This window comes from Aphelocoma coerulescens, chromosome 2 (assembly GCF_041296385.1).
Source record: "Aphelocoma coerulescens isolate FSJ_1873_10779 chromosome 2, UR_Acoe_1.0, whole genome shotgun sequence".
In the NCBI taxonomy this organism is placed as follows: domain Eukaryota; kingdom Metazoa; phylum Chordata; class Aves; order Passeriformes; family Corvidae; genus Aphelocoma; species Aphelocoma coerulescens.
Window position 1 is genome coordinate 135459078 of NC_091015.1, and position 24149 is coordinate 135483226.

The 24149-nt window shown below is 38.7% G+C and overlaps 1 protein-coding gene across 5 annotated transcripts in view; it reads right to left on the minus strand.

The window, feature by feature from the left end:
- Positions 1-3843: 3843 nt before the first annotated feature.
- STAU2 (staufen double-stranded RNA binding protein 2) overlaps positions 3844-24149 on the minus strand; it is a 171372-nt gene continuing 151066 nt past the window's right edge. For 4 of the 5 annotated variants that reach the window (XM_069004942.1, XM_069004938.1, XM_069004939.1 and 1 more), the window contains 2 exons: positions 5805-5893; positions 3844-4958 (listed from right to left, as the gene is read on the minus strand). In XM_069004942.1, the coding sequence (XP_068861043.1) occupies positions 4865-4958; positions 5805-5893 (183 nt within the window). In that variant the 3' untranslated portion in view covers positions 3844-4864. Of the gene's footprint in view, positions 4959-5804; positions 5894-24149 lie in introns of those variants that run through there. The other variant, XM_069004941.1, reaches the window with a different exon arrangement.

A 24149-nucleotide genomic window follows, 5' to 3' on the forward strand; every position in this document is an offset into this window, starting at 1 on the left:
GAAGCAGCATTTCCCTGTGCCTCATCTTGACGATACCTCACGCCTTCAGCTGGGGGTTCTTCAGCCATGAGGAGGGAAAGGCAGAACAAACTGTTACTCAGGACATGCTTCTCTCCTTGCAGTTCTTCCAGAGGTGTCCTTGGGGAGCTGTGCCAAATATACACATTGAACACTATTGCCCAGGGCAGATAACTTGCCATGTTTAAGCCAGAAGGATGATGGAAGATAGCCATCATCCATTCTCACTGGTTGCAGAACCATGTCTTCCCAAAGCACACAAAACATCATTCCATGTTGTATTCAGGGCACTGACAGAGTCCTTGTCTTTGCTATCATTAAAAATCACCTTCCACCCTCTGCTTAGTTTTCTCAGGGGTTGCAAAGACCATTCTTATTTGAGCAAAGAAACTAATACCTGTTTATGGGATGCAACTGAGAGTGGGGCATGCTGGATTGGACTGGGAGAGGTATAAAGATTTTACCAAGCATATTTTTTTTGCTTAGTGTTTTGAAACAAGCAAACAAAATCCCAGCCCTTTGCCATTAACTGGAAAACAAATCCAGCTTAAAATTTTTGCTCAACTCTCACTGCAGGAAATGGAAAACCTTCTGCTATTTCATGGGGAATTGGAGAAGGACAGAAAGATGAGAGCAATAACAAGCAGCCACCCACCAATAAAATGCATGTAGTAAAGCACTGTCAGAGAGATCAAGGGCTTTGCATACACTTTAGGAAGGATTAGATTTCATTGTCACTTCAGGCCAAGGAGGAGGAGATTCCATATTCCTGCAGTCACTCATCCCCAACTACTCCCCTACTCCTAAGGCTCCTCTCTGCTGTTACCCAAAGACCCTTTACAAATGCTGCTGATAAGTGCTAAATATTTTAAATCCTATGACTACGACTTTGATCGGGGGAAATTAAGTGCCAGCTTAATTACCTCTTGAATTCAGTGAGGACTCTAGCTGACAGGTAAATTCAGCTCCACTGTAAAGGGAAGGGGAATGCTGGGATGGCTGGGAACAGAAATCTAAACCCTGTTCTGCAGCTCTACGGCTCCAATGCTGCCGTGTTTTGTATTTGTCAGAAGCAGCACATCCGTCCCTTTGGAGATGAGTGCTACATGTGTCAATGCGAGAACAGAAACTGCCAGAGTGCTGAGTTGTTGACAGGACCGTGTTCCACTGAAGATGATAATTCAGATATAAGATTAACCATGTGTATTCCCATCCTTTGAGCCATATCAGATACCCCATTCTCCCAGTGATGAGCCTTTTCCTGTGCAGGTTCTTAAGTTTGCTGACCCCTGGAAGGTGTTGAAAAGGTTTTCTGAGAGGATGCCTGAGTGTCCTATTTTCTCTTTAGCAGAATTCCTCCTGATTAATGGGTTCTATAGGTTCAAAACTGATGACAATTTGTATTCTGAGTCCTTAAAGTATTGAGAACAGTTCCCTCAGCAGTCTGCTAGATAGGCAAACTGGCTATCCTAAGCCTTGTTCCTTATTCCTGCCTTATTCCTAAGGACCGGCTTGAACCTTAGATGCACTTCTGCGGATCTAAGAAAACATGGAAAACATGGCATTTGCTCATCTTTGAAAGTGCTCTGAGACATAGGATGACGTGCGGGATGCATGTGCAACGGGGAACAAAACTGCACTTGGTGCTTTGCAAACAGAAGTTGAACAAAATCTATATCTCAAAGAACATGTAATCTAAAAAATAAAAATAAATTTAAAATATTAACTGCTGTCAGAAAAAGAAACAACCCTTTTAGAACTAATAGTAACATTCAAACAAATTGATAGTCTTTCAGTGTCCATCATTAGCTACTTTTTAAACAAAACTAAAGTCTGTTCAGTTCCACGTGTTCTTATCTTAGAAAGCAAAAAATTGAAAAAACACCAGGTTACAGGAGAAGAATATAGTAGTTATTAGATTATCAGACTTAGTTCCTCCCCAGCAGCTTTCAGACACTGACAGCCCAAGAACTAAGAGGAACAGCTGTGAACCAACAAGACTGAAGATTGGAGACAAGTCCAGTGGTTACTGCAACATCACTGATGCAAGAATTTGCTCAAGCTCTTGGGAGGTTGCTAATGATAGTGCCAAAATAAAATGCATTTCTGTATATGTGTGGGAATACTGCAGGATGATCTTTGGGAAAATAAATGCTGCAGGTGGAACAGACTGAAATCTCTCCACTGACACAGGAACCTTGGAATGCCTTAATGACACAAAAATGGCACTGTGGTGTTCAGGTGCAGTATCTTGATGAGCTCCATACAGAGGTCTTCGTGATGCTGTTGGTACCTGTAGGGAGCAGGAACTCTTTCTTCAGATTATTCCAGGAAAAACTCTGTCAGCCTTCACTGGGGCCTCTGTGATGAAGCTTTTAACCTGTGGCTTGGGAGGTGCTTTGAAACTGCCATCTGTGTGCACTTGACATCAGGCTGCACAGACTTTCTAACTTGTGATTACAACAATCATTAGTCAACCCTGCTTCTGGAAAATAGTTAGAAATTCTGCTACTATATGACCCTCCTCCTCTATTCTGCTCCATGTTTCTACAGTTTTGAGAATAAAGGGAGCCCCCCAGCTCAGTTACTTGCCTTTTTTTATGCCAGAATCAGAATCACGCATAGTTCTGACAAGAAAGAGAATCTGAAATAAGAGTTTCACAGAGATACTCTTTCTTTACTGTTGGCTTGATTTGAGAGGCTGAATGAGCTCTCTTGGGCCTAGACAGCTGGTTTGTTTGCAATTTTCTCATTGAGAGTAGGTTGAGCATCACTTTGCTGCACTCCACGTGCACTGGAGCAAGGCTGGTGCTCACTGCAGAGCCCACCTGCAACAAAGCAACTAATCTTAAGTTTACTGGGATGGGGAACATACCACGGAGGTTCTGTCAGTGCCAGGGAGACAATAGTGCCAGTCTCCTTGTCTCATTCTCCCCAGTAAGCACAGCATCTTACCCTTAGGACAGAAGAATGGGTTTGCCTCTTCCTTTTGTTCTTGTTCTCCATGAGAGGGGACAGTAATGCCATTGGTATCTTGTGTAGTGGCAGGTACAGCTAAGGCACAGACAGGCTGTTTCTGAGCTCCTTGAGCTGTCTGATGAACTGAAGGAGCAGAATTTCTGCTCCAGATGCCAATTAGGCAGCTAACATATTCCTGAGAAAGGTGGTGTGCAAGAGCTAATTATTTTTGTATGCTGCTGCCTGAATAACTTGAGTCTGCCAGGTGCCAAACGCCCCTGCAAATCTCTGGGAACTGAAAGGTTTGGCTTATTCCTGACCCTTCTATGAAGTCAGACCCTGGAAAACTTCAAACTTTTAGAACAAAGACTCCTTATCTGCTGGGGGTGAGAGTGAATCATACCCATGAGAAACATGCAGTAGAAAAAAGGATTCCAAGCTCTTGTTCTGTGAGAGCAGGATGCGTGTTCCCCTGAAAGCCCGTCCCAGAGGTGAATCAATGCCACTGTACCGTGCACCATTTCCTCACACTGTTGTTCCTCCGCTTTTCTGTGTGAGTCACTGAGTTGTGATCTCTGGTTTTTGTGCTTCTACAATCTTGTGCAATGTTGTCCTGACTGTTATGCAGTTAAACTTTATCTGTTTGTTGTATTAAATAAAATAGTCTGTATTTTTGATAAAGAAATTACCTAAATACCAGCATGTCTGGTCTAACACAGTAAGTTTGTAGAAAGTGGTGGCATGGGGAAAGCTTGGTTGAAACGTGGCTTTGGTGTGGTAGCCAGTCATTTGTTAGTTTTTAGTTGTTTTCCATTTTTTCTCTTGATTGTCTACTAGTGAGTGATAAAGAAAGAGAAGACACTGTCATTGTACACATGAACTGATGTGGTTTTACTGCATTTGGCCACACACTTAAAAGAAATATGCTGGTACAGAGCAGCCACAGGTCTTATCTCTGCTGCCACTCCTTTCACAAAAGAATGATCTTTACATCAACAGTTTCCACCCTTGGCTTGATAAGGTTGCAGTCCTCCCTTTTGCTCTTGGTCGAATGCAGAGATTAAAAACACTCAGTTGATGCAAACGGTGGGTTGATACAACACACAGAATGGGGTGTAGATGTGCTTCACACAACAGAGAGCAGAATTGAAGGGGAAAATGTTGCTTGGAGGCAAGACGCCTCTTTAATTGATTATGGCAAGGAAAATCAAATACCATATCTGCTTTTTCCCTGGAGTATATTGAAAATGATCATAACTAACATCTGTTCATGTTAAGCAAATACTTGTCAAGATTTAAACTTCTGTTTGCATACAACTCTGAGTAGTGCATCTTAAAGTCATACATATTCATATAGAATGAAGAATGCATAATGTCTGCATAAAAAGATAAGCTGTATGACTATATATGAAGACAACAACTACAATTCTCACAGCACTGTCATTGGTTAATTTTAAAATATTCAAGCATTATTTAAAAAACAGTAAGCTGAACTTAAAACTACACTACAAAAAATTGTATAACTGAACCAATGCTGACTTGTTTTCTTCAATATTAATCAATTTTAAAGTTTCCCTTTTTTTTTTTTCCTAACACTTTTTGTTAATTCATTGTTATTTTAACCTCCAGTAACACGATCAGACTTCTTCTGCCTCTGGGCAATTGAGTTATGGTCTCATCTCGAGGTCTAAGGGAAGTGTTCAATTTTATTTTTTTCCACAGTTGAATAAACAGTACCATGTATACTATCTCTTGTGTTAGAATAGTGTTGTCTTCACATAAGACTCAAATAATGGTATTAGTCATTCATTTCCTTGTACACATACACCCTATTGCGTGTTGACAGGTTTATAAGGATGCAGTGGCAGCCGTGGGTGCTGGGAAGCTCCTAGACGACAGCCTTTGAATCCTTGCAGTCCTGAGCAATGGTGCCTGAGTTAGTCTGTTTATTGTCTGCTTTCTCTCCCAGATGCTTGACTTGTCTGAAAGATTAATACATTAACAAGAGTGGTAAGGTCCAGGGTTGCACATCTTTAAGACATGTTTATTACCAGATGGCACATGAGATTCAAAGGTCACTGTGGAAGGTAACATTTTAAAGTGAAACAACAATATTTATGTTCAAATAGTATGCTGATGAGATCATATGGAAAAATGTTTCTGATTAAATTAGTTTATAAATAGCTACAATATATCTACTGAAAATTCCAAGTGCCACTTTTAGACTTACTTCTTTTATTCTATTACTTCCTAATTTATTTAGTAACACAAGAATACTTTCTTACATAAACAGACTAGCAGCTGGAAAAAAAATGTTTACTGGATGGACAATCCCACTTTCTTAAATAATTTAAAATCCAGTGTGAATCCTGGTTCTATTGTCTCCTACTTAGAGCTAATATTCCATATCAGAGTTTTTTAAGACCCGAAAAAAATTTCAACTTTCAAATTCTCTGAGGAAAAATTCAGCTTGCAGTCATAATGACTTATTGGCAGACAGCTATGCTTATTTACAGGCAATATCATGTGCTATAACACATTTGACAAAAATAATGTTATGCTACTTACACAGAATCCATACAATGGAAAGAAAATCCTTTTCTTTAGCATTTCTATAGGAATGACTGTGTCATAGCTCATTAGTAAACAGTATCAGTAATGCCAAACCTGAAATCATGTTTATCCTCTCAAATTGTCACAAACTGTACATAAATTCCAGAGGAAATAGTTTTGCATAGGTTTAAAAGGGCAACTAAGCTCTTAATTAACATTTCTTATCTACCATGCCACACAGGCATTAAAATGCAGAGGATTTAAATGGTACTTACTTTTCATGTGATCCGTTCTCAACTTTCATAGCTCCTTCCACTGGATCCAGTCCTTGTTCTGAAAACTGTTTCAAGGCACTTAATGCTGCCTAAAGAAAAAATGAGTTGTCAAAAAACCCAGTGACACAATTGTATTAGCAGCAAATGAAGGAAGGTGTGTGTTTTGATATTCTAGATTTAATTCATTTCCTGTACATTGAAGCAATTTAGGCTACAGAGCTAACAGAGTGGGTACACAACAGCTCCATGACAAACAGCTGGGCTTGTGCATGGGTCAAGGAGATCTCCTTCTTCCTGGGCATATGAGTGGCTCCCTTTTGTGTCAATGCAAGCTTCATCACTTATATGAAGAATAGGATATACTTTTAGGATTCTTGGCTTTTTGGCTGTAAAGTCTCTCCAGCTTCCCCATGTGCTTTCCTAGAGCCCACACTTCCCAGAGATCCTATGGACAAACTTCTATCTTGCAGATGGTTGCAGAAGGTGTGAGCAGTGGGAAAAGGCTCAGCAGGACATTACCAGCACTCCAAAGTCAGATCTGGAACAATGTTACAGCCTGATCTCTTATACACAGGTAGTGAATTGTACTAGACAGGGAGCCAATATGGGGTGATTAGGGCGAATCAGGAATAGAAGGTCAGTTTTTATCTAACATTTTCCTCTGCATCTTCACTGACCAACTTCGGCTTCATCTGCTATGAGCCCCACTTCCTCTCTTCCCTCTATCTGCTTTGGTAAAAAAAATAATTCTTTTTTGTAATTGATTCAGCAAAGGTTGATTATGAAACTCTCTGACACCACATGGCCAACTTTGAAAACAGAGCCAGCACAATAAAAGAGCTGAGGTCAGTTCTACTGCAAAGGTGAAATGTAAAGCAGAACCGCAAAATGGATTTTGCTTTTTAATCACTTCCTCCTGAGATGCATTCAGAACTAATCACAGGGGAAAGAAAAGGTGACTTTCCACAGACATTGTGCCCTAAGGTAAAACCTCCAGCAGTGGAACTGACTGCAGGCCCTAAAGAACTGTTCATGGTGAAGCAACAACTGTTGCTCTCTTCTTATGTGTTGGGACAGAAAGAATCTGTGTCTCTATCTTCACTTCCCTCAGAGAGCAGGGACCCTGCTTGGAACAGGAGCTGCCATTGTAATGAAGTACTAGGTTTGCTTTTGTACTAATCCTTTGCCTGGATTCTCTCAACAGCTCCTTCGCTTGAAAGGAATGTTTATACAACTTAAATATTATTAGACAATGTGTATTTTGGTGAGATGAATAACAGCACAAAAATTGCCAGGCTGCCCTAAAGTAAAAGACCACGTGTCCCATATTTGTCTATAGTAATGACTAGCTGCTAAAGCCTCAGAGGGCTGTACATGGTACTCATACCCATAATGTATGAAACTAGAATCTTTCTAGTCTGTGAAATGATATGGTTTGTGCCCTGACAAAAAAAAAAAAAAAAAAAAAAAAAAAAAAAAAAAAAAAAGCTAAAAAAGCTAAGCATTTTATAAAGTCTCTTGGTAAACCTCAGATTGTCACTGTTACCTACAATCCACTCCACCTTTACCATGTGTTCTCTGAGCCCCCTGTATGAGGTCCCATTACTGGATCTTTCACTGTTATCACTCACTGAGTTCCCCAGAGAGAATTCTCTCTTTCCTCATTTCTTCTGTTTTTCTTGATGTTTTGATATATTTCCATTCTTCATAACAGTTCTTTCTCTACCACCTCATAGTGTCCCTTGAAGCTTCACACGTGCATTTTCTATGCCTATAAGATCTAACTACCATCTGTCTTTCCATCCTTGATCTTGACTGCACAGCAAAATCACTGTTCACCACAAATAATTCCTCCAGTGGTAGTGAGGGTTTTCAACTACTCTCCTCTTAACTTTTCTATTCCAGTAACCCAACACATTTCTTCATCCTGATTTCTCTCTTCTCCTCCTCTCCCTGAGGTCCTTGTCATCACAATGCAAGCTCTACTCATCACGTGAGGAAGGGGAGTGATTTGGTCTCCTATGTTTCCTTGTACTTTAATTGCTCATGGGTTAGCAACTGTGAGAAAGAATCCAATGGGTAGGGATTGGCACCCAAGAATCTTCTGTCTTCTCATATCCATTTATTCCTGATGCACATTAGCAAAACTATCAGAATTTCCTTCCTTCTTATGTATGGTAAGCCAAAGCCCATTACCAGGTAGCACTGCAAGGAGAGAAGGAAGCTGAGACATCCACTCCTCCCACACAGTTAAACTGCTACCTCATATGTTTCTCAACCCACCTTGTTTACTTTTTCATATCCACTCTTAGCTTCCTGGTCTGATGTGTGAATTGTAAACTTATTGTGGACGAACTATGTGTTCAGGTTATTTGTTTGTACAGTGACTTGGACAAAAAGGCCCTGATCATAGTTTGTAAAGTAGAGCCAAGTAAAGTTTCATTCAAGATTAAATCACAGACTGATCATATGATCTGCAGAACAGCCTGGTGTCAATTAGGGGTAACTGAAATCGCAAAATCATCAAGAGATTAATTAGACCAACACAAACATCCTAATTCTAGAATTGTTGAGTAGCTCTGTTACTTACTACTGTTTTACTCACAAAACAGAGTAATTGCAAGGCTTCCCACATAAATTACAGGATTACAGAACAGCTTTCAGGGTTGTTTTCCAGGAAAACTGATTTGAAACTTCCTGAATGAATATTAGCCACTATCTTAATAGAATCAGATCAAGAGAGCCCCTCTCCTTTTCTATCATCAAGGGAAGAAGTACTACAATATAAAATAATGGACAATTTGCCTGTAAGCATGGATCATTGGGTGTCAGTGGGAGCATGGGAACATAGGGGTGTCAATAAAGTAAATATGGAACAATTAGAGGAAACACATAAAATGAAAATATGATTCAAGGTGTTCAATGATAAGCATGTTTAATACCAACACAACTTCCAAGTCCTAATGCTTATAACATGGTGCAGTCTCATTGCTCCATCTCACCCTTCTTCAAGCCATGCCTTTCCCAAACTGAAATATGACATAAAAGATAAAATCTCAGACCTATTGCATTTGTAACACCAAGTATCAGAGGGGCCAATCAGCAGGGCATTAGTCCTGTGCCTGTATCCTAAATCTTCCAGCTACAGGTGTCAGGGTGGTTTTGTGAGCGCTGTTGAAGTCTGCCTTTTTCTTCCAGCTCCTAAAAGCTCTCCCACCTAAGACCTCCAGCTTCTCCCAGGGTTAAGTTTTTCTTCCCCAGGTACTCTCAACCTCCTGCACCTCACAGTCCCTCTTTAATTTCCAGTTTCCTAATGTGTTCCAGGTTTATATGAGGTCCAATTTCTTTTTTATGGAAGTATATCTTACCATAAGTTACCTGTGGGGGAAGCCTAACTTCTTATATCCCAACGTTTGCAACAAGATTTGAGTTTTGGGAAAGTTTATTTCCTTTTTAAAAGGTCCATTCATGGGATGTGGATGAAGGGGAGTAGAAGAATGGTAGGGAGAGCCTTGCAGTGTACTAAAACCTCCCCCTTTTCCTTCTCCCATAGCCTGCTTGTATTTGGAAGGATCAGCGAGCTAAGAGAAGCAGGTGAGTAAACAATACGTTGGATCTTAATAGATGTCTTTAATGTTTCTTCCCTCCCCGTCCTGCCCCTAGACAGACATGAAGATGCTGGATTCAGGAAGGAAGCTGGTAGCTTAGAGGCTGTGACCTGAATAGGCAGCAGAGTGACACAGAGCTCAAGTAATCTGCAGTGAAGAAGAGTTACAAGCAGACACCAGGCTAATTTCATCCATGATTCAATTCTATTAGTCCCAATAGATTTACACCACTTGGCTTAAATATAACTTATGAATGGCAGATAACTTAGGTTAAACGAAAAGGAAAGAAAAGAATGGAACATTTGACAGTGAATCTGGTGAACAATTTCCTCTTTTAAGGGCTCAACACTTCCTTCCATTGATATTTTCCTTACAATAGAGCATCTGCACAGATATAGAGAAATTTTTCTCTCCCCCAGAAGATTTTACAACTGTTTTGTGAGTGAAGCCCCATAGGTTACAGAACAGATGTCCTTACACATTTCTTGTATCACTTGTTTTCTGTGTAGCTACAACAGTGCCAAAAATACGATGCCAACAGGATGCACCGCACTGCTAGCTGTTTGTCTTGGCTGCCATTTCCATTATTAGTATGTGTGTGTATCAGGATGGGAATGGATGTTTCCAGTCATTTTTTAGCTTTCCTCAAGTCAGTTGGCAATTAGTAAATAGCACTGAAACTTGTAAATATTCTTCCTGTTTCTCACTCTGGGGATTAAGTGTCTTACAATGACAATCTAGTAACATTAGATCATTCCTTAGCAAGAACAGCAGACAGGCACTCCACTAGCCCATATGCATTTCAGATCACATCCTCACGATAAAATTTTCATGTTTGTTTTAACACAGTATGTGGTTTGTGTTTTTCCTCTTAAGTTTGTATTACATTTCAGCTTATTCCATGAAACTGAAAATTGTAAAATTTTTTGTTCTCTGTGGCCCTTCCAGTTGACTTTACCAAGGAGGTCTGAGACAATCCTAATAAACACACTGCTTCATACTGTTAGTTCACTGGTGATATGCCTCCAAACATCAGTTTTCTAAGTACATTAAAAAACATATTCAGCTTGGCCTTAATCAGTGTTTTCTGAAGACATAAAATTACAGGCAGAAACTGCAAGACTGACTTGTCAGGGTCCAGAGAAGGTCATGAAGGACAAGATTTTACTGTCTTTAGTAGCTGGGTCTTAGTTCAGGACAGAGTTTGCAGAGTCAAGTGATTCATTGTTGTCATATTTCTTGTACTCACATGCCATATGCATCAACGAGTCTCTGTTGCTCAAGTTTAGGCTTGAGAACATGTTTGCATACCAGGTTACCATGATAGACAGATATAACTCTAGTCCTGGATTTTAGTTGCAAGCCAAAAGCCTAGACAACAGCAGAGTTAACGCATGAGCAAAACTGGAAGCAATTGTATTTACAAACAAATCCATGTTTATTTGTCTTCTAAATCAAAAGAAAAAATGTCCCTCAAATCAGTTAATTTCTTTCCCTCTCCCTGACTATTGAGGCTTCAAAAGGCAATGTCAGCTCTGCAATAGCATTGCAGCAAAGCTGTCTGCATCAGTGATGAGATGCTCTTCATGACTTTTTAATATGTGGATTTTAATTTCACATTTAAAGGCTATTGAAAAAACCCAAACAATATTACAGCTATAGAGTTTGAAGTTTGAGCTTTGAGATTACAGCTATTGAGTTTGAAGGCTCGGTGTCCCAAGACTGACCAACTATTTAAATTTGTATGTATTCAAATTATTGCTCTTGATTTCTCTAGATGAAGAAATTTTTGACTAAGCTTCCACCTGGCTTTAACTTGCCCACACCCAATACTTTGTGCATACAGAAATGCACAAAGAGAAGATATATTTGTTTGTGTAGACTTATATACATGCACACAAAGTATATAAAATTTGACTCCTTAACATACCTATTTAATTCTCTTGGATTTGTCAGGTTGGCTACATACAAGCTGAACAAATACTAAGTATTGCAAACAAATCCCTTTTCCCCACAGCTTCTGTAGTAAATGAATTTACTATATTGCAAGCAACAGCTCCTGCTAGGAGTTTTCATTGCTTTCCTTGCAATGTGCTGCTCTCTCCAGTTGATTAATTCTCATGTGAACCAATGTTAAAATCTGTTTGAATATTAAGTTCAGAAAGGCTTTTCACAGCACAAAGAGTGAACCTTAATTAAATGACTTTAAGCTCCTTCCTCATATGGTTTATGATATGCATGAAAAACACAGGGTTATAATCTGATTAACTCATGTAGTTTACATGGAAATAGCATTTTCCAAACTGATTAATCTCTGCACAAAGGCATAGTCACCTGATAGGCTTAACGCTACTGATGGCACCTGTCAAGAGAAGGAGCTTGGAGGATAGGAGGAGTCCACTATTTTCAAACACAGAGTGATGATTCACAGATGTAGCTTAGAACAAGTCCCACATAGTAGTTAATGCTGCCCCCAGGCAACTCATGCAGCCAGAATTTAAATGACACACAATCCATGTACAGCCTGACCTTGCCAGCTTTCTGGGGGTAATCCTAAAGTAAGGATTAACTGTTCTTGAACAATTTTTCCAATATATTAAACAGAGCTTCTATCAACAACAGCATGCGTATCACCTTCTTCCACCTAGTTTTATTGGACACGTGTACTCATTCCTACACATCTTCTAATATTCTGAGAAGTGCATGGAGTGAAAGGCACTATTCAACATGGAATTTTATTTCTATAGGTTTTGATCCTCAACCTAAATTCATCTACTTCATCTACTTAAGTAAAGGGACTGCTTAACAGTTAAGAGAATCAGTTGGGCATGGCTTATTTTCCATGCGAACCACCACACTTGAAATCTTACCACCATTCTTGGGACCATGCAGTAATTCCAGGAACAATGAATGGTGAAGCATTCTCTCAAAGCCCAAGAAAGAGCTGCATAATCATCTGGGGTGAGACAGCTCTATTGTTTTAATGGTGATACAAATCTTTCCAGTCACAAAGAGAGAAAAGCATGCTGAAAAGCACCTGTTTAAAAATTAGAAAAAGGTATGCTTTTGCATGAAGAGGATTTCATGAATAATATTTAAAGTCAAACACATCTCAGTTAACACAATATAAGAGATTAATCCAGCATGGAGAGGTTAGTCTAGTTGCCAAGTTTAGGTTGTGTTCTTACTTGTGGGTAGGAATAAGAGAAGAAGGGATTGCTAAAGGATCTATGTGGGACTCGGACTGTACAGGACTGTTCTTTAATATGCTTCTTCTCAGACTCCTCCCACACACATATTCCCAGCTGAAAACAGCAACATACTCCAGTCCTACCAAGACTTTTGCTTTCATGACGATTTATGCAGGAAACCAGTAAGCTGATGTTTCTTCAAGAACATCTCAAAAGGGCTTTCAGATTCAGTGTCAGTATCTACTGAGGTGTGTGTACATCCTCTAATGGTGAAGTGAGGTGTGAAAGTTGGGCCCCAGTACCAGCAGTTAAAATAAATCTTAGATAGTTAAAATAGAATTAAAAGTTAAGTAAATCTTTTATCAGATATTTCCAGTATCTTTTCAGTGTATCTGCTATAGATTTTGTCTAGAAATCTGGAAGTTCTTTTAAAGTATTTAAAGTATTTCTAAATTCAAAACTCCAAATTTTTCCTTCGGTTGCTGCAATTCCAAGAACAAATACATAAAGAATCATACATTATCACAGCTTACTTATGAACATGAAAGAAAATATTTTAAAATTAAATTTCCAAGTGTTTACACTACATTTATACAACAGAATTTTACTAGATGGTAATTAATCTTAAATTAATCTTGCTTCTAATTTTAATCCTTATACAAAGGCTACCTAAACACTAACTTTCAGAAGGAGGTAGACATCTAAGTAATATTGGTGCTTTCAGTAATTAGAGACTTCCAAATGAGAGTGTTTAGATGGTCAATTATTGTATCAGTAGGTAGAGGTTTAAATCATGCAACTGAGACAACACTCAAGCATGATTGAGAAGATGCAGACAAAATTAAAGGACATTCTAAGAAAGACAGATTCAAATGTAAAACTGAAAACAGCAGAATTTATATTCTCAGGCAAAATCCTGCACCAGCATTGAAGAAAGACCATGAATCACTCTCTCATCACTGATGGCTGGAAAATATCCTTGTCAGCTGTGTTCTCAGAATGATTTGGTGTATTTATTTATTTATTTATAGGCATTTCTCCACATCACTGCAATAGATTTGCAAGTCTGCTCTCATTAACCCTATATGTATTGCAGAAGATTTTGACCTCTTGATTTGAAATAAGTGGAATGAGATTCTTGACTGCCTAAGAGTTTACAGTGACTTCTAAAATATGTTGTATTAGACAATCCTCTTCATTTATTTGACCTCCACAGCTACATCCTGGTTTTGACATCACTGCCACTGCCTTCACTACAAAGGTATCAATACATAAATGTTGTTCCTGATGAGGGGATGGGACCTGACCCATACAGTAATGTGAATATAGCTAGAACTCTTTTAACAAACTTAATGAGCTATAAGCATTTATTCTGTTATTTAAGTGGTTTTTTTAGGCAATTGCTCATGCACAGTGGTCAAAAAAAAAAAAAAAAAAGATATTAAAAGATTTTTCTGAATTCCCAAATATCCACACCAAAATCGGTATACAACAAGATTCAAGCTATCAAGTATATTACTCAATACTTACATCAACATGGTTACTCTTTCACTTAGTAAACTGAACTTGTAAAAAACACTCACTGGTGTTTAGAAACTTTTTGCCTCTCCTTGCAAATATCCTCTTTTTCATGAGACAAAGTGTCACTAAGGAACAGAGGTAGTTCATTTAATGCTGTTTTTAAAGAGAAGGAAACCAAAGAGAGAGAGCATGAGACAGAAAGAGCTGGCCCAAGGTCAGGCAATAAAAGTAAGAATCAGTTTTACTAGTTTACATGCATTTTTTCATAGGCCAAGCTAGAAAGAGGGAGATTCTAAATAAAGGTATTTAATGATAGAAAATTTTAAAAGTCTGCACTGCAGCCATTTAATTCAAATGCCTCATTCCTATCACTATCACTCATCAAGCTATCATCTTCCCAACAATGCAAAACATTTTCTATGACATAGTGGAGAAAAAGACTCCCTTTTAGGAGAAGATGACTGGTGAGAGCCTCTCACAATTTTTTTGCTGAAATAATCTAAAGAGTACTTTTCCCCCTGCAATGTTAAACAGAACTACCTATTTTTTTCTTTAGACTTGACATATTTTTATGTCTAAAGACCATACACTTTGCTTTAGACATGGGAGCAATTTCCTAAATATCAGATTCCTTGTTTTTAGCAATTTTAGAATGAAAGAATGCTTATTCTCTCATACTGAGTCCATTACCTTAAATTTAAAGTGCTTGTCAGTCTAAACATGACTAGAAACTTTGAAGACAAAAGCAACAGATTACACTTAATGCAAAGCACTGGCCATTGGTTTCTTCAAGCAGCGAATAGCAACTGGAACAATTGGGGAGTTTAGGGCTGGAGATTCTTGCATTACAACATCTGTAATGAAGCCCATGTACTAAATTCTATCCTATCTCTGCTTCTGTGAAACTCTACTCCTGTGGCCGGCACGCTGGCATTCAGAGAAGGGTACTTCCACCCTCAGAGCCCTAATGACCAATCCGCCTCTTCATTCTCCAAGTCTCATTTTACAAGAGTGCTTGTATGTCCAACAAAGTACCAAATCTAGATTGACAGCTAAAAGCATTATTTTTAGCATATATGGCATGTAATTAGAAATTTGAGTGTTTCCAAAAGGAAAAAGTTTTGATTCTGATCTTAGAGTATTCTTTCACTGCATTAGCTGGTATTTTTTTCCTAATTGAAGTTGATTTAAGTGCAAGCAGAGTCAGATCCAAGAGCTACAGGACAAACTTCTCATCTGAAGTAGTTTGCAATATAATTTTGTCTTTGCTAACTGTTGATGGCTTGTCCTCATCCCATTTTAACCTACAACCATCAGCTCCTTTAATGGAAGTGTCTATAAAGATCTTCTCTAAAATATGCTTTTCCAGCACACTTAATGTCTTTTAATGTCTTTCCAATTAAATCCAGATGTGAAAAGCTTAAGGAACAGTTCTCAGGACTGAAAAAGATGACATAAATCTTGCAGCTGACAGAGATCCCACTGAGCTCAGTTGGGGAAATTCACAGAGGACTTCTTGTGGGCCAGGAAAGCTGCTGGGTATAAAGACAGATGTGTATACTCCTATTAAAAAAATTTAAATAAAAACTGACTCCTACAATGAGGTATCTACAATTATCAGGGACATTACTAACTCAATCCCTCAATGTGCTGAACACATCCTGTGCGGTACAAATTTCCCTCATCTTTTTGGGAAGTTTATCAGAGTTGAAGGGGGTCACATCTGTTCAGGAAAGAGCCCCTCACCTTTCAGGATTGCACCTCTTAAACCAGTGTAGGGGCTGATACTGGAAAACACCGTCTGTCTTGCTCTCTTCCTGCTATCAACAGGGAGATAACATACTCTGCAAAACAGTACTGAATTTCTGTCCACTCTCCTTTATCTCTTCCATAATCAAGTTAGCATAATAAATTGTGGTTTTATTGCAGAAGACTCCCCAAATGTGATATTAATTATAAATTCTTACCAGTCTGATGGGAAACTGGGCATTCCTAGTGGCTGACTACCACTGCTGTGCAAGTGCTGTTTGTGCAGCTGTCAATTTGGGGTTTGTTTTGGTGTAATCCCTTGCACACCCTTAGGATTTTTTTTTATTATTTTATTTTAACAACTGTACATCATCTTATTTTGCCAAATACAAACTGTAAATGTAGGCTTAGATCAAGCCACATCTTTCAGAGGGACAGGAAATGTCCACACACACAGTTTGTATTAAAGAATGTCTCTAGAAAACTGCCCAATGCTAACAACCTTCATACTTTCCAACCTTCCTGCTACTTATTTAGTTATTTTTGAAATTAGTAAATTATCCAGACAGATCAATGATTTTTAAAGAGTTACATGTTTGTGAGACGTCAGAAAAGAAAAGAGGAAGAATGTTCCAGGATAGAAGAAAAGCCTGTTTCTAACTGAAGCTTAAGTTTGGGTCCACGTTCATTAGGGATGGGAACATCAGCAGTGACGTTTTGGATAGTATTACTTAATTTCTTTGCATTTTTCTGATGTCCATATGAAGGTTTTAGCATGATTTGGTGTCATGAGTGAGTGTATAGAAATATGAAACGAACTACCTGAATTAAAGGACAATCTTATGTCCTGAAGTACAACAAGTGATCCAATATTGGGATCTCAGCAATAGCACAAACCTAACATTGAAAGCAGCAGGCTCCTAAACACACACACAAACTCTCTTGAGGACAAAATTCCTCTGGTTCACAGTTTGCTTTACTTTTCACAATGGCCAGCACTTTTGAGACTATCACTCCTTCAGGGCTGAAGGCTGGATCTGACTCCCACCAGAATCCCTGCTTCATGACCATCACTCAGGAGACAAGAGGAATGCCCTTCCCTTGGAATGAGCCGCTGCTGCCATGAGGATCCCACTCCTGGCGAGCTCAGAGAATGAGCTCAAATCTTTTGCACTTTGCTGCCTGGGACCACCAGGCCAGCTCTGATTTATAGCTTTTTCTTTACAGTTTTATGATACAAGAATGTTCACTTGTAATTACAACAGCATTTTGTTGGCTCCCTGCCTTTCACTTGGGTATGCGCAACACCATATCCTTCATTCCAGCCTTTTTTATGTCAGGACCCCAAATTTGAGAAGTACATCAGTATTACAAGGATGCTGCAGGTCTTGCTGCTCCTTAAAGAGGGGACTTGCACATATTTGTTCAGGGGGACACGTGAGCAGCTGGATCTGATATTCAACTAGGATTCTAGTGGACAGCTGGTCAAAATTCTTCCTCAGAAAAATATTAAACCAAGAAAACATTTTTTATGAGAATGTATGACTTCTGAAAAAAGGTTTTTTTATATCTGGGATGGACTCTTCAGTCAAAATACCACAGACAAGTGCAAAATATAACCACTGGGCTAATGACTGCTTGGTGTGCCCCATTCACACACTTGTTGATTGGTCTCTATGAGAAAAATTCAACACGTCTCTAGTTTATTTAAAAATGAATGGAAATACTTGTACTCTGGATGTGTTTTGTGGGATAAAAAAATCTGTTTTATTCAAAAGAAGGTGACCCTGCCATTAAGCTGCTGTATCACCTTCTAGAAACACTTTAGCTCCATGTTTTTCAGACATACACTTAGCTCCTGAATTTGAGATAATCAAGCAGTACATTTCCATCACTTGTGGTTTAAATTTGATTTTGTCATTTTCAGTAGAGGCATAACCTCCTTCAGAGAAAATTCCAGGTATTTTAGATACCATTTAATAGTTAACTGTCAAGCAATTTCCAAGTCTTTTAAACAAAGAATACTTCTGTGCTAGCTTAATTTATAGAGCCATATATGTCCCATTTTAAGTGGATGTGATTAAGAAGAAACACTAAGCTTAGATTATTCTACTAAATGAGAAAAGTTTAAAGCCAATAAACTGTATCTAGGATTTTAGCTGGGAGATGAAATAAAAGGCACATTTGTTCCTGGTCACTGAATTTTTAACCTGGGTCTGTTGCTCCTGCTGTTAAGCTCCTATACATTCCTTACTAGCCCATAGTGTCCATCATTTCCAGCTCTCAGAGCTTGGAATTAGAGGTGAACTGCAAAATAAAACCAGGTTTTTTTGAGAGCTAGCGTATGGAAAGCATCATGTATTCTGACAGAAGGAGGCAAGTGAAAAGGTTAAGTTTTAAAAAGAGGTCTTCTACAGATTTTTAGAAATTTAGATTAGATGTATAAACTCCGACCTACCTTTTGGGTCTGAGAATTCTGGCAGTATCTGAGAAATGGAAAGATGCTGCTGAATCTGGTGGATGAATGAAAGCTGTGCATTGTCTCGCTCCTTAGTACAGAAAAGGAGAGGTTGAGCCTTATGCTCTGACTCAGGTCTCTATCTCGGGTATGAGAATACTTTTTAAGTGTTCCAAAGTTTGCCTTTACTATACAACAAGCAGGAGTGAAAAAAACTGGGTTTCTAGCAGAAAAAAACCACTATACTGTTTCTGTCCCTCCTATGCCTTTTCACGCTTATATTCCTCTTTTTTTTTTTTTAAGTAGACTATTTTGACCTGCCTTCTTGCAATACAGGAGCTTTAATATGACTTCATTGCTTCTTCTTTTACCTCAAAATCCTGGGTATTTCCTTAAGGTAAAATAAAAAACTAAGCTGCCTTCAGTAACTCATCACTCCAGTGATCAAGTTAAATTACACCATTGCAGAAAAGTCTCATAAGACATATTTTCCTCCTGGCTAGTCCAGTGCTGCTATTTTACACACAAATTCAAGCATTTCTTAGCAAATGTGTCTTGAGGTGAAGGATTAGCCTTCACTTAAAATCAGCAGCAACCTCCTTCCTGTGTGTTTTGTGAAGTGGTAGATGAACTTTTTATTGGATTCTTTTATATTTTCGATTGCTTACAGGTCTTCTTTTTAATGGAAAGGCCAAATCTACCCTCAGATTCAGCTTCTGTTCCTGTTTGTGTGTTGATTTAAGTAGGAACTGGCCTTGTTCACTTGGATTTGTTTTAGCCATTAACTCCTACTTCAGTCTGCTACTGCACAGGTAGAAAGGTAAAAGGAGTAGTAAGAGGCACCTTCAGTCAATTCCATGACTGCTGTCCTGTGTGCTTTTCTGGTAAGAATGGTATATGTTGGGTACTGTGTACTTCAAACAGTGCTTCAAGAGAGACAGCAGAAACCAGATTTCCTCAAGAACTTCTTAAATTCAGGAACCTCTCCAACTGGCAGTCACTAATGAAGATTAGATGCTCCTTTACTCTGGTTAACTGAGTTCTGTATCTATGGACCTGCTTTTTCTCCATTTACAGTTACAGTCAAAAATACAGATATATGACCAAAAACTTTACTGAGCAGCTGGGCTTTAGACGGAAGATCTGCTAACGGCTATTTTATCATTTCATCCTAGCATCTATTATAAGAATTCATTAACCACAGCTGTCAAAAAGAGCTAACTCAAAATCTTGCTAGTTACAAAATAACCTGTCAGGATTAGATTCAATAAAAAATTCAGGTGCTGTAATAATAATAATTACAAATTAGGCGCTGTAAGAGTGAAGTTTTAAACAGCACATCCCTGGAATAAAATCAAAGGTCTAAAGTTAAGTACTCAGTTTTTTTACTCAGCATTAAGATCAGAGACAGGTTTCTCTGAAGAATGAGCTGAGAAAGCTACACAGTGAGTACCTGCAGGCAATGAAGTACTCCAAGCCTAGGGGTCAACTCCTAGTCCTCTCTGGAGTTCAACTTCAAAGCCAGGACCACAGGCAGAGGCCTGGCAGCTTGGTCAGCTGGTGTCTACAAATGTACAGTCCTCTCCTGCAGACAGCTGGCTCTTCAGCTCTTTGAGAGACCTGAGCAGAGCTTGCTGTTGTCATTGAGAAAGTGACCACCAGAGAAGTGGGTGGAGATAAGACTCCCCTTTTTGTCCGTGGCACAGATGTGAGCACTATTGTCCAGAGTATGAGACATACAGATTTCAGATTTCTTAGCTTTAGGTCAACAAGCTACATATCCTACCTCCTAGGTGACAATCTAACCTCCAGGATCAGTGATAGGGAAGATTCAGCTGTTGCAAAAAAAATCAGTCAACATACATGGATCAAAGAAAAGGAGGGGTCTGACTCCGCAGGCTGATCACAGCCGTTACTGAGCTGTCCTGAGGATCACCCCAGGCTCCCTAGATAATTTCTGTTCTTTATCTGATTGATACTTTAGCAGTAAGCTCAGAAGTGATGAAAGCAGGAATTGCAATTCAGTACTTCTGCTTTTGGGGGCTTCTTTAACCGGTACAATGCAGTAATATTCCTTCTCATCCTTTGTCTGAGCAGTCCAGAGTATTTTAAGGTTTTGTTATGTGAAGGCTCTGCTCATCTGGGAAGGTAGATAAATAGCTGCACATGCATTTAGACAGTCTCCTGTGACATGTAATTACTGATACCTGAAAGCTGTGGCAGGAGCAGTGTCTGAGTTCATGTTTCCTGAGTAAATCTATGTTACTGCATAAAGCATGGAAACCACTAGAAATGATCCAACCACAGCTAAGAGGGAAAGTCCTCAGGATGCTGTTTCATTTAACAGTCTTCTGTATAAGGCATGTGAATGTCTATCTTAATAAAAGATAAAATGTGAGCTCTATCTTAATAAAAGATTCTATTAGGATAAATAATAATAATCCTTCACTATTCAAGCTCTCTTTATGCAAATGATCTAATAAGCCTGCACATATATGCAAACCCTTTGAGAGGGTTTCCAGAATCAGGATACAAGCAATTTTACCATCATAGAGTAAAACTGAGTGAGTTAAAATCAACACACTCAGAATAAAAGCAAAAATACCAATGTAAGTTAAATGATAGTAGAGCGTAAAACTTTGTCCAGTCTCAGTTAGCTCTAAGAATTTAATAATTTTAGCTATCACATAAACAATAAAATCAGAATGAAAGAAACACTAGAGTTCTACGGGAGCTACCAGAAGCAGAGAAAATGCACGCATAATGTTATGCATATTAAACAGTAATATTCCTCAAGCACGAATAAGACCTAACTGAAAGCATGCTTGAGATAACTGTCATGCTATCGAGTTACAGTAAGGAGGAGATCAGACTTATTCTTTCCTTCACAATGAAATCAGTATAAACAAATCATATAATGTTTGGACACCAAACTCCTGAAACAAAGAAACCTAGAAAATCTCTTAAAACCACCCACAGACTCCCCATGCTGGTCTGTGATTATACAACTGGAGAAGATCACCCAAACTGTGATGTAAACCAATGTCAGTCTGCAAAGGATAGTACTACAGTGGTTCTAACAAAAAATAAAGCAACTCCCTGGAAGAGCCATCAGCAAGGAATACTTTCATACTTACCATCAATTTTCCCCGTAAATGAGGAAAACTTTTTTAAAACTTAGAGAAAGAACTTAACTTAATCCCTACACTGAGGATACAAGAGACACACTCTCTTGTGTGTTTTTACTATACTGTAAAACACATTCAGCTACACAAAAGTGAACCTGGGATTAACCAAAAAGGAAAATGCTTCTTAATGGACCCCACTGCTTTTTGTATTTCAAACTGCTCCTCTATGAACCCCATTTTGTCCTCCTTATTTGTTAAGTGGATACATTCACCCTCATTTTTAGAAATACAGATGCAAAACAGTGTATTTTTTTTCCCTATGGACTACTCACCAAAAGAAAAGATCCAATGCTGAAGACCTTTCAGTTCTATCAGTAAAATACAGTGTTTCTGTAGACTATTTCTACCTCAGAACTGTAGTTTTACACCTTGCCTATCATCTGTAAGCAAACTGTTCTAGACCTGAAAAAACATTTGCCTGTCTAGAATAGATGTGAAAGGGTCCAGCTCTCTGTAGATACGGCCTAGAAAGTGTAAACCTCTGTGCACCTCTTAGGTGAGGCTTCACTAGATTCAAGACACACAGTACTAAGGATGCTAAAGCAGTGGACTAACCCAGCTGCCCTGAAGGTGGGGTCTATGACCTATCCATCTTTTGCCCTGTTTCTACTCAATTTAGATTCCACAAGGCTAAAAAAATATTTAACCGAAATAAGGAGGTAATGATACAATGCAAGCCCATCTGCAAGTGCTGTGGCACTCCTTTCTTTCTAGCTATGACATAGAGGACTTTGATACTCAAATGCATTTAGCAAAGAAACTCGCTTCATTAGAATCAGCCACCCCTGAAAATTGGTTAATAATTTATATTTCCCTAACATTAATTTCGTTCTTGTTATTAAGCCACAATTGACTGAACTGTAACTTGGTATCAACAATGGGCATTAATCATACAAAAGAAAACAAAAGAAGCAGTGATGAACTGACAAAGCTTGTTAGTCTTCTCCAGTAAGGGTGCAACAATTAGCAATACAGTGAATATCAATCATTCAAATGCTGCAAAATTCTCTATATAAAGAGAAGAAATGAAAAATGGTAGCTAACAAAAACTCAACGATCTTGGAGAAAAAAAAATCTAATAATTATTATACTTAACAGACTGTGAAAGAACACTTCATTAAGAAGATGGCAAAATATTTTGTACTAAAATTAATAAATTCTCATTTTCAAGAAAGCATGTTCTGCAGAATTGACACAAAGTTCATTCTTTCATATAGTGATATATGCTTCTTATATTGCTATATTGCTAACCTTCAAACTTTTTCAGGTCTTATTTACAATATCATGCCTGAATAAAAGCTGTTCTACTGGTATCAGTGTTACCAGCAGCTGCACACTGAGTTACCAACACACTTGTACATGAACAGTGGTTTTGGTGGAACATGAGAAAAAAGATTCTATCTGTTCTTCATGATCACTAGCTCTCTCGTGTTTTAACTAATGCAGTGATTCCATCAAAGCTCAACATATATGAAGAGCTAAAGTCAAATAATTTCCTCCAATATTTTTATATTATTTTCTATGCGCAATTTTAACTTACAATGTTTATAAATAAATATAAATTATTATGAATTCTAAAGAAAAAATACAAAAGTGAAAAAATGTGCATTTTGGGTTACATGTTCAATCAAATATAACTCTCACCCTTCACTGGACTAGGGACACAAAGAAGTCTTCAATAAATTTTAGAATCATTTGCTGATATTTTCTATATCAGAGTTACAAGTTTACAACATACACTGCATATTTTAATAAACAACATGCTTACTTGGCTAATAATTTCTAAAAAGAGCAAACCCCTCCTTATAACAGCTGCAGTGGCCCAGATGTCACAAAAGCAGAATGCCCTTGCTATGCAGGGGAGGGGCAGGCCTTCCCTTTGCAGAGGCACGTGGAGGTCCCAGCCAGCACAGGCACATTGTGCCTATGCGGGTAAACATGGAATGAATTTATTTGCTACTGTACAGATGGCAAAGGAGCTTCAGACCTGGAAAACAGCAGTTCCAGCCCCATGCATCAGTCTCCCTTCTGCCCTACAGTGCAACTGCCCAGTTTTTCTGATTTGGCAACAGGAACAAGATTTAGCCTTGAAAAATTGACTCCATAGAGAATATGATGTGCACATGCCAAATAACAACTTACCAACTAGTCAGGGTTGCTTGTCTCTGATGAACAGCGATGTTTGGCAGGCAGAGTTGCTACCCATGCTGTTTGCTTTGTGGGAAGGTAACATTTTCTATTGTGGTCTCTTCAGAGCTCTTAATACACTGTTAGACTAAAAAGAGCAAGCAACAAAAGCTCTGATTTCTCCTGAAAAACAGCAAAGCTTCTTCCTTGTAAAGCACTGTGGAAGGTCCTACCTGGTACTGCTAGAAACTCCAGCCCTCTGCTTTCCCCGGGAATCAGCAGCACAGAGCTTCTAGTCTCCTCCCAAGTTTATTAGTCCCTCTGTCCCTAATTAATGTTTTTTACCAGTTCCCTCAGCAATGAAAAATTAGTCATTGTGCCCATTTCACTGCTGCGCTGCTTCAATCTGCAGGTTGCTTTGGCTGACAGGGTGGATCCTATCCCTGGATATTCAAAGAGCTAAACATGGTGCCTATGGGGAGTGGAAGAAGCAGGTTTTTGCC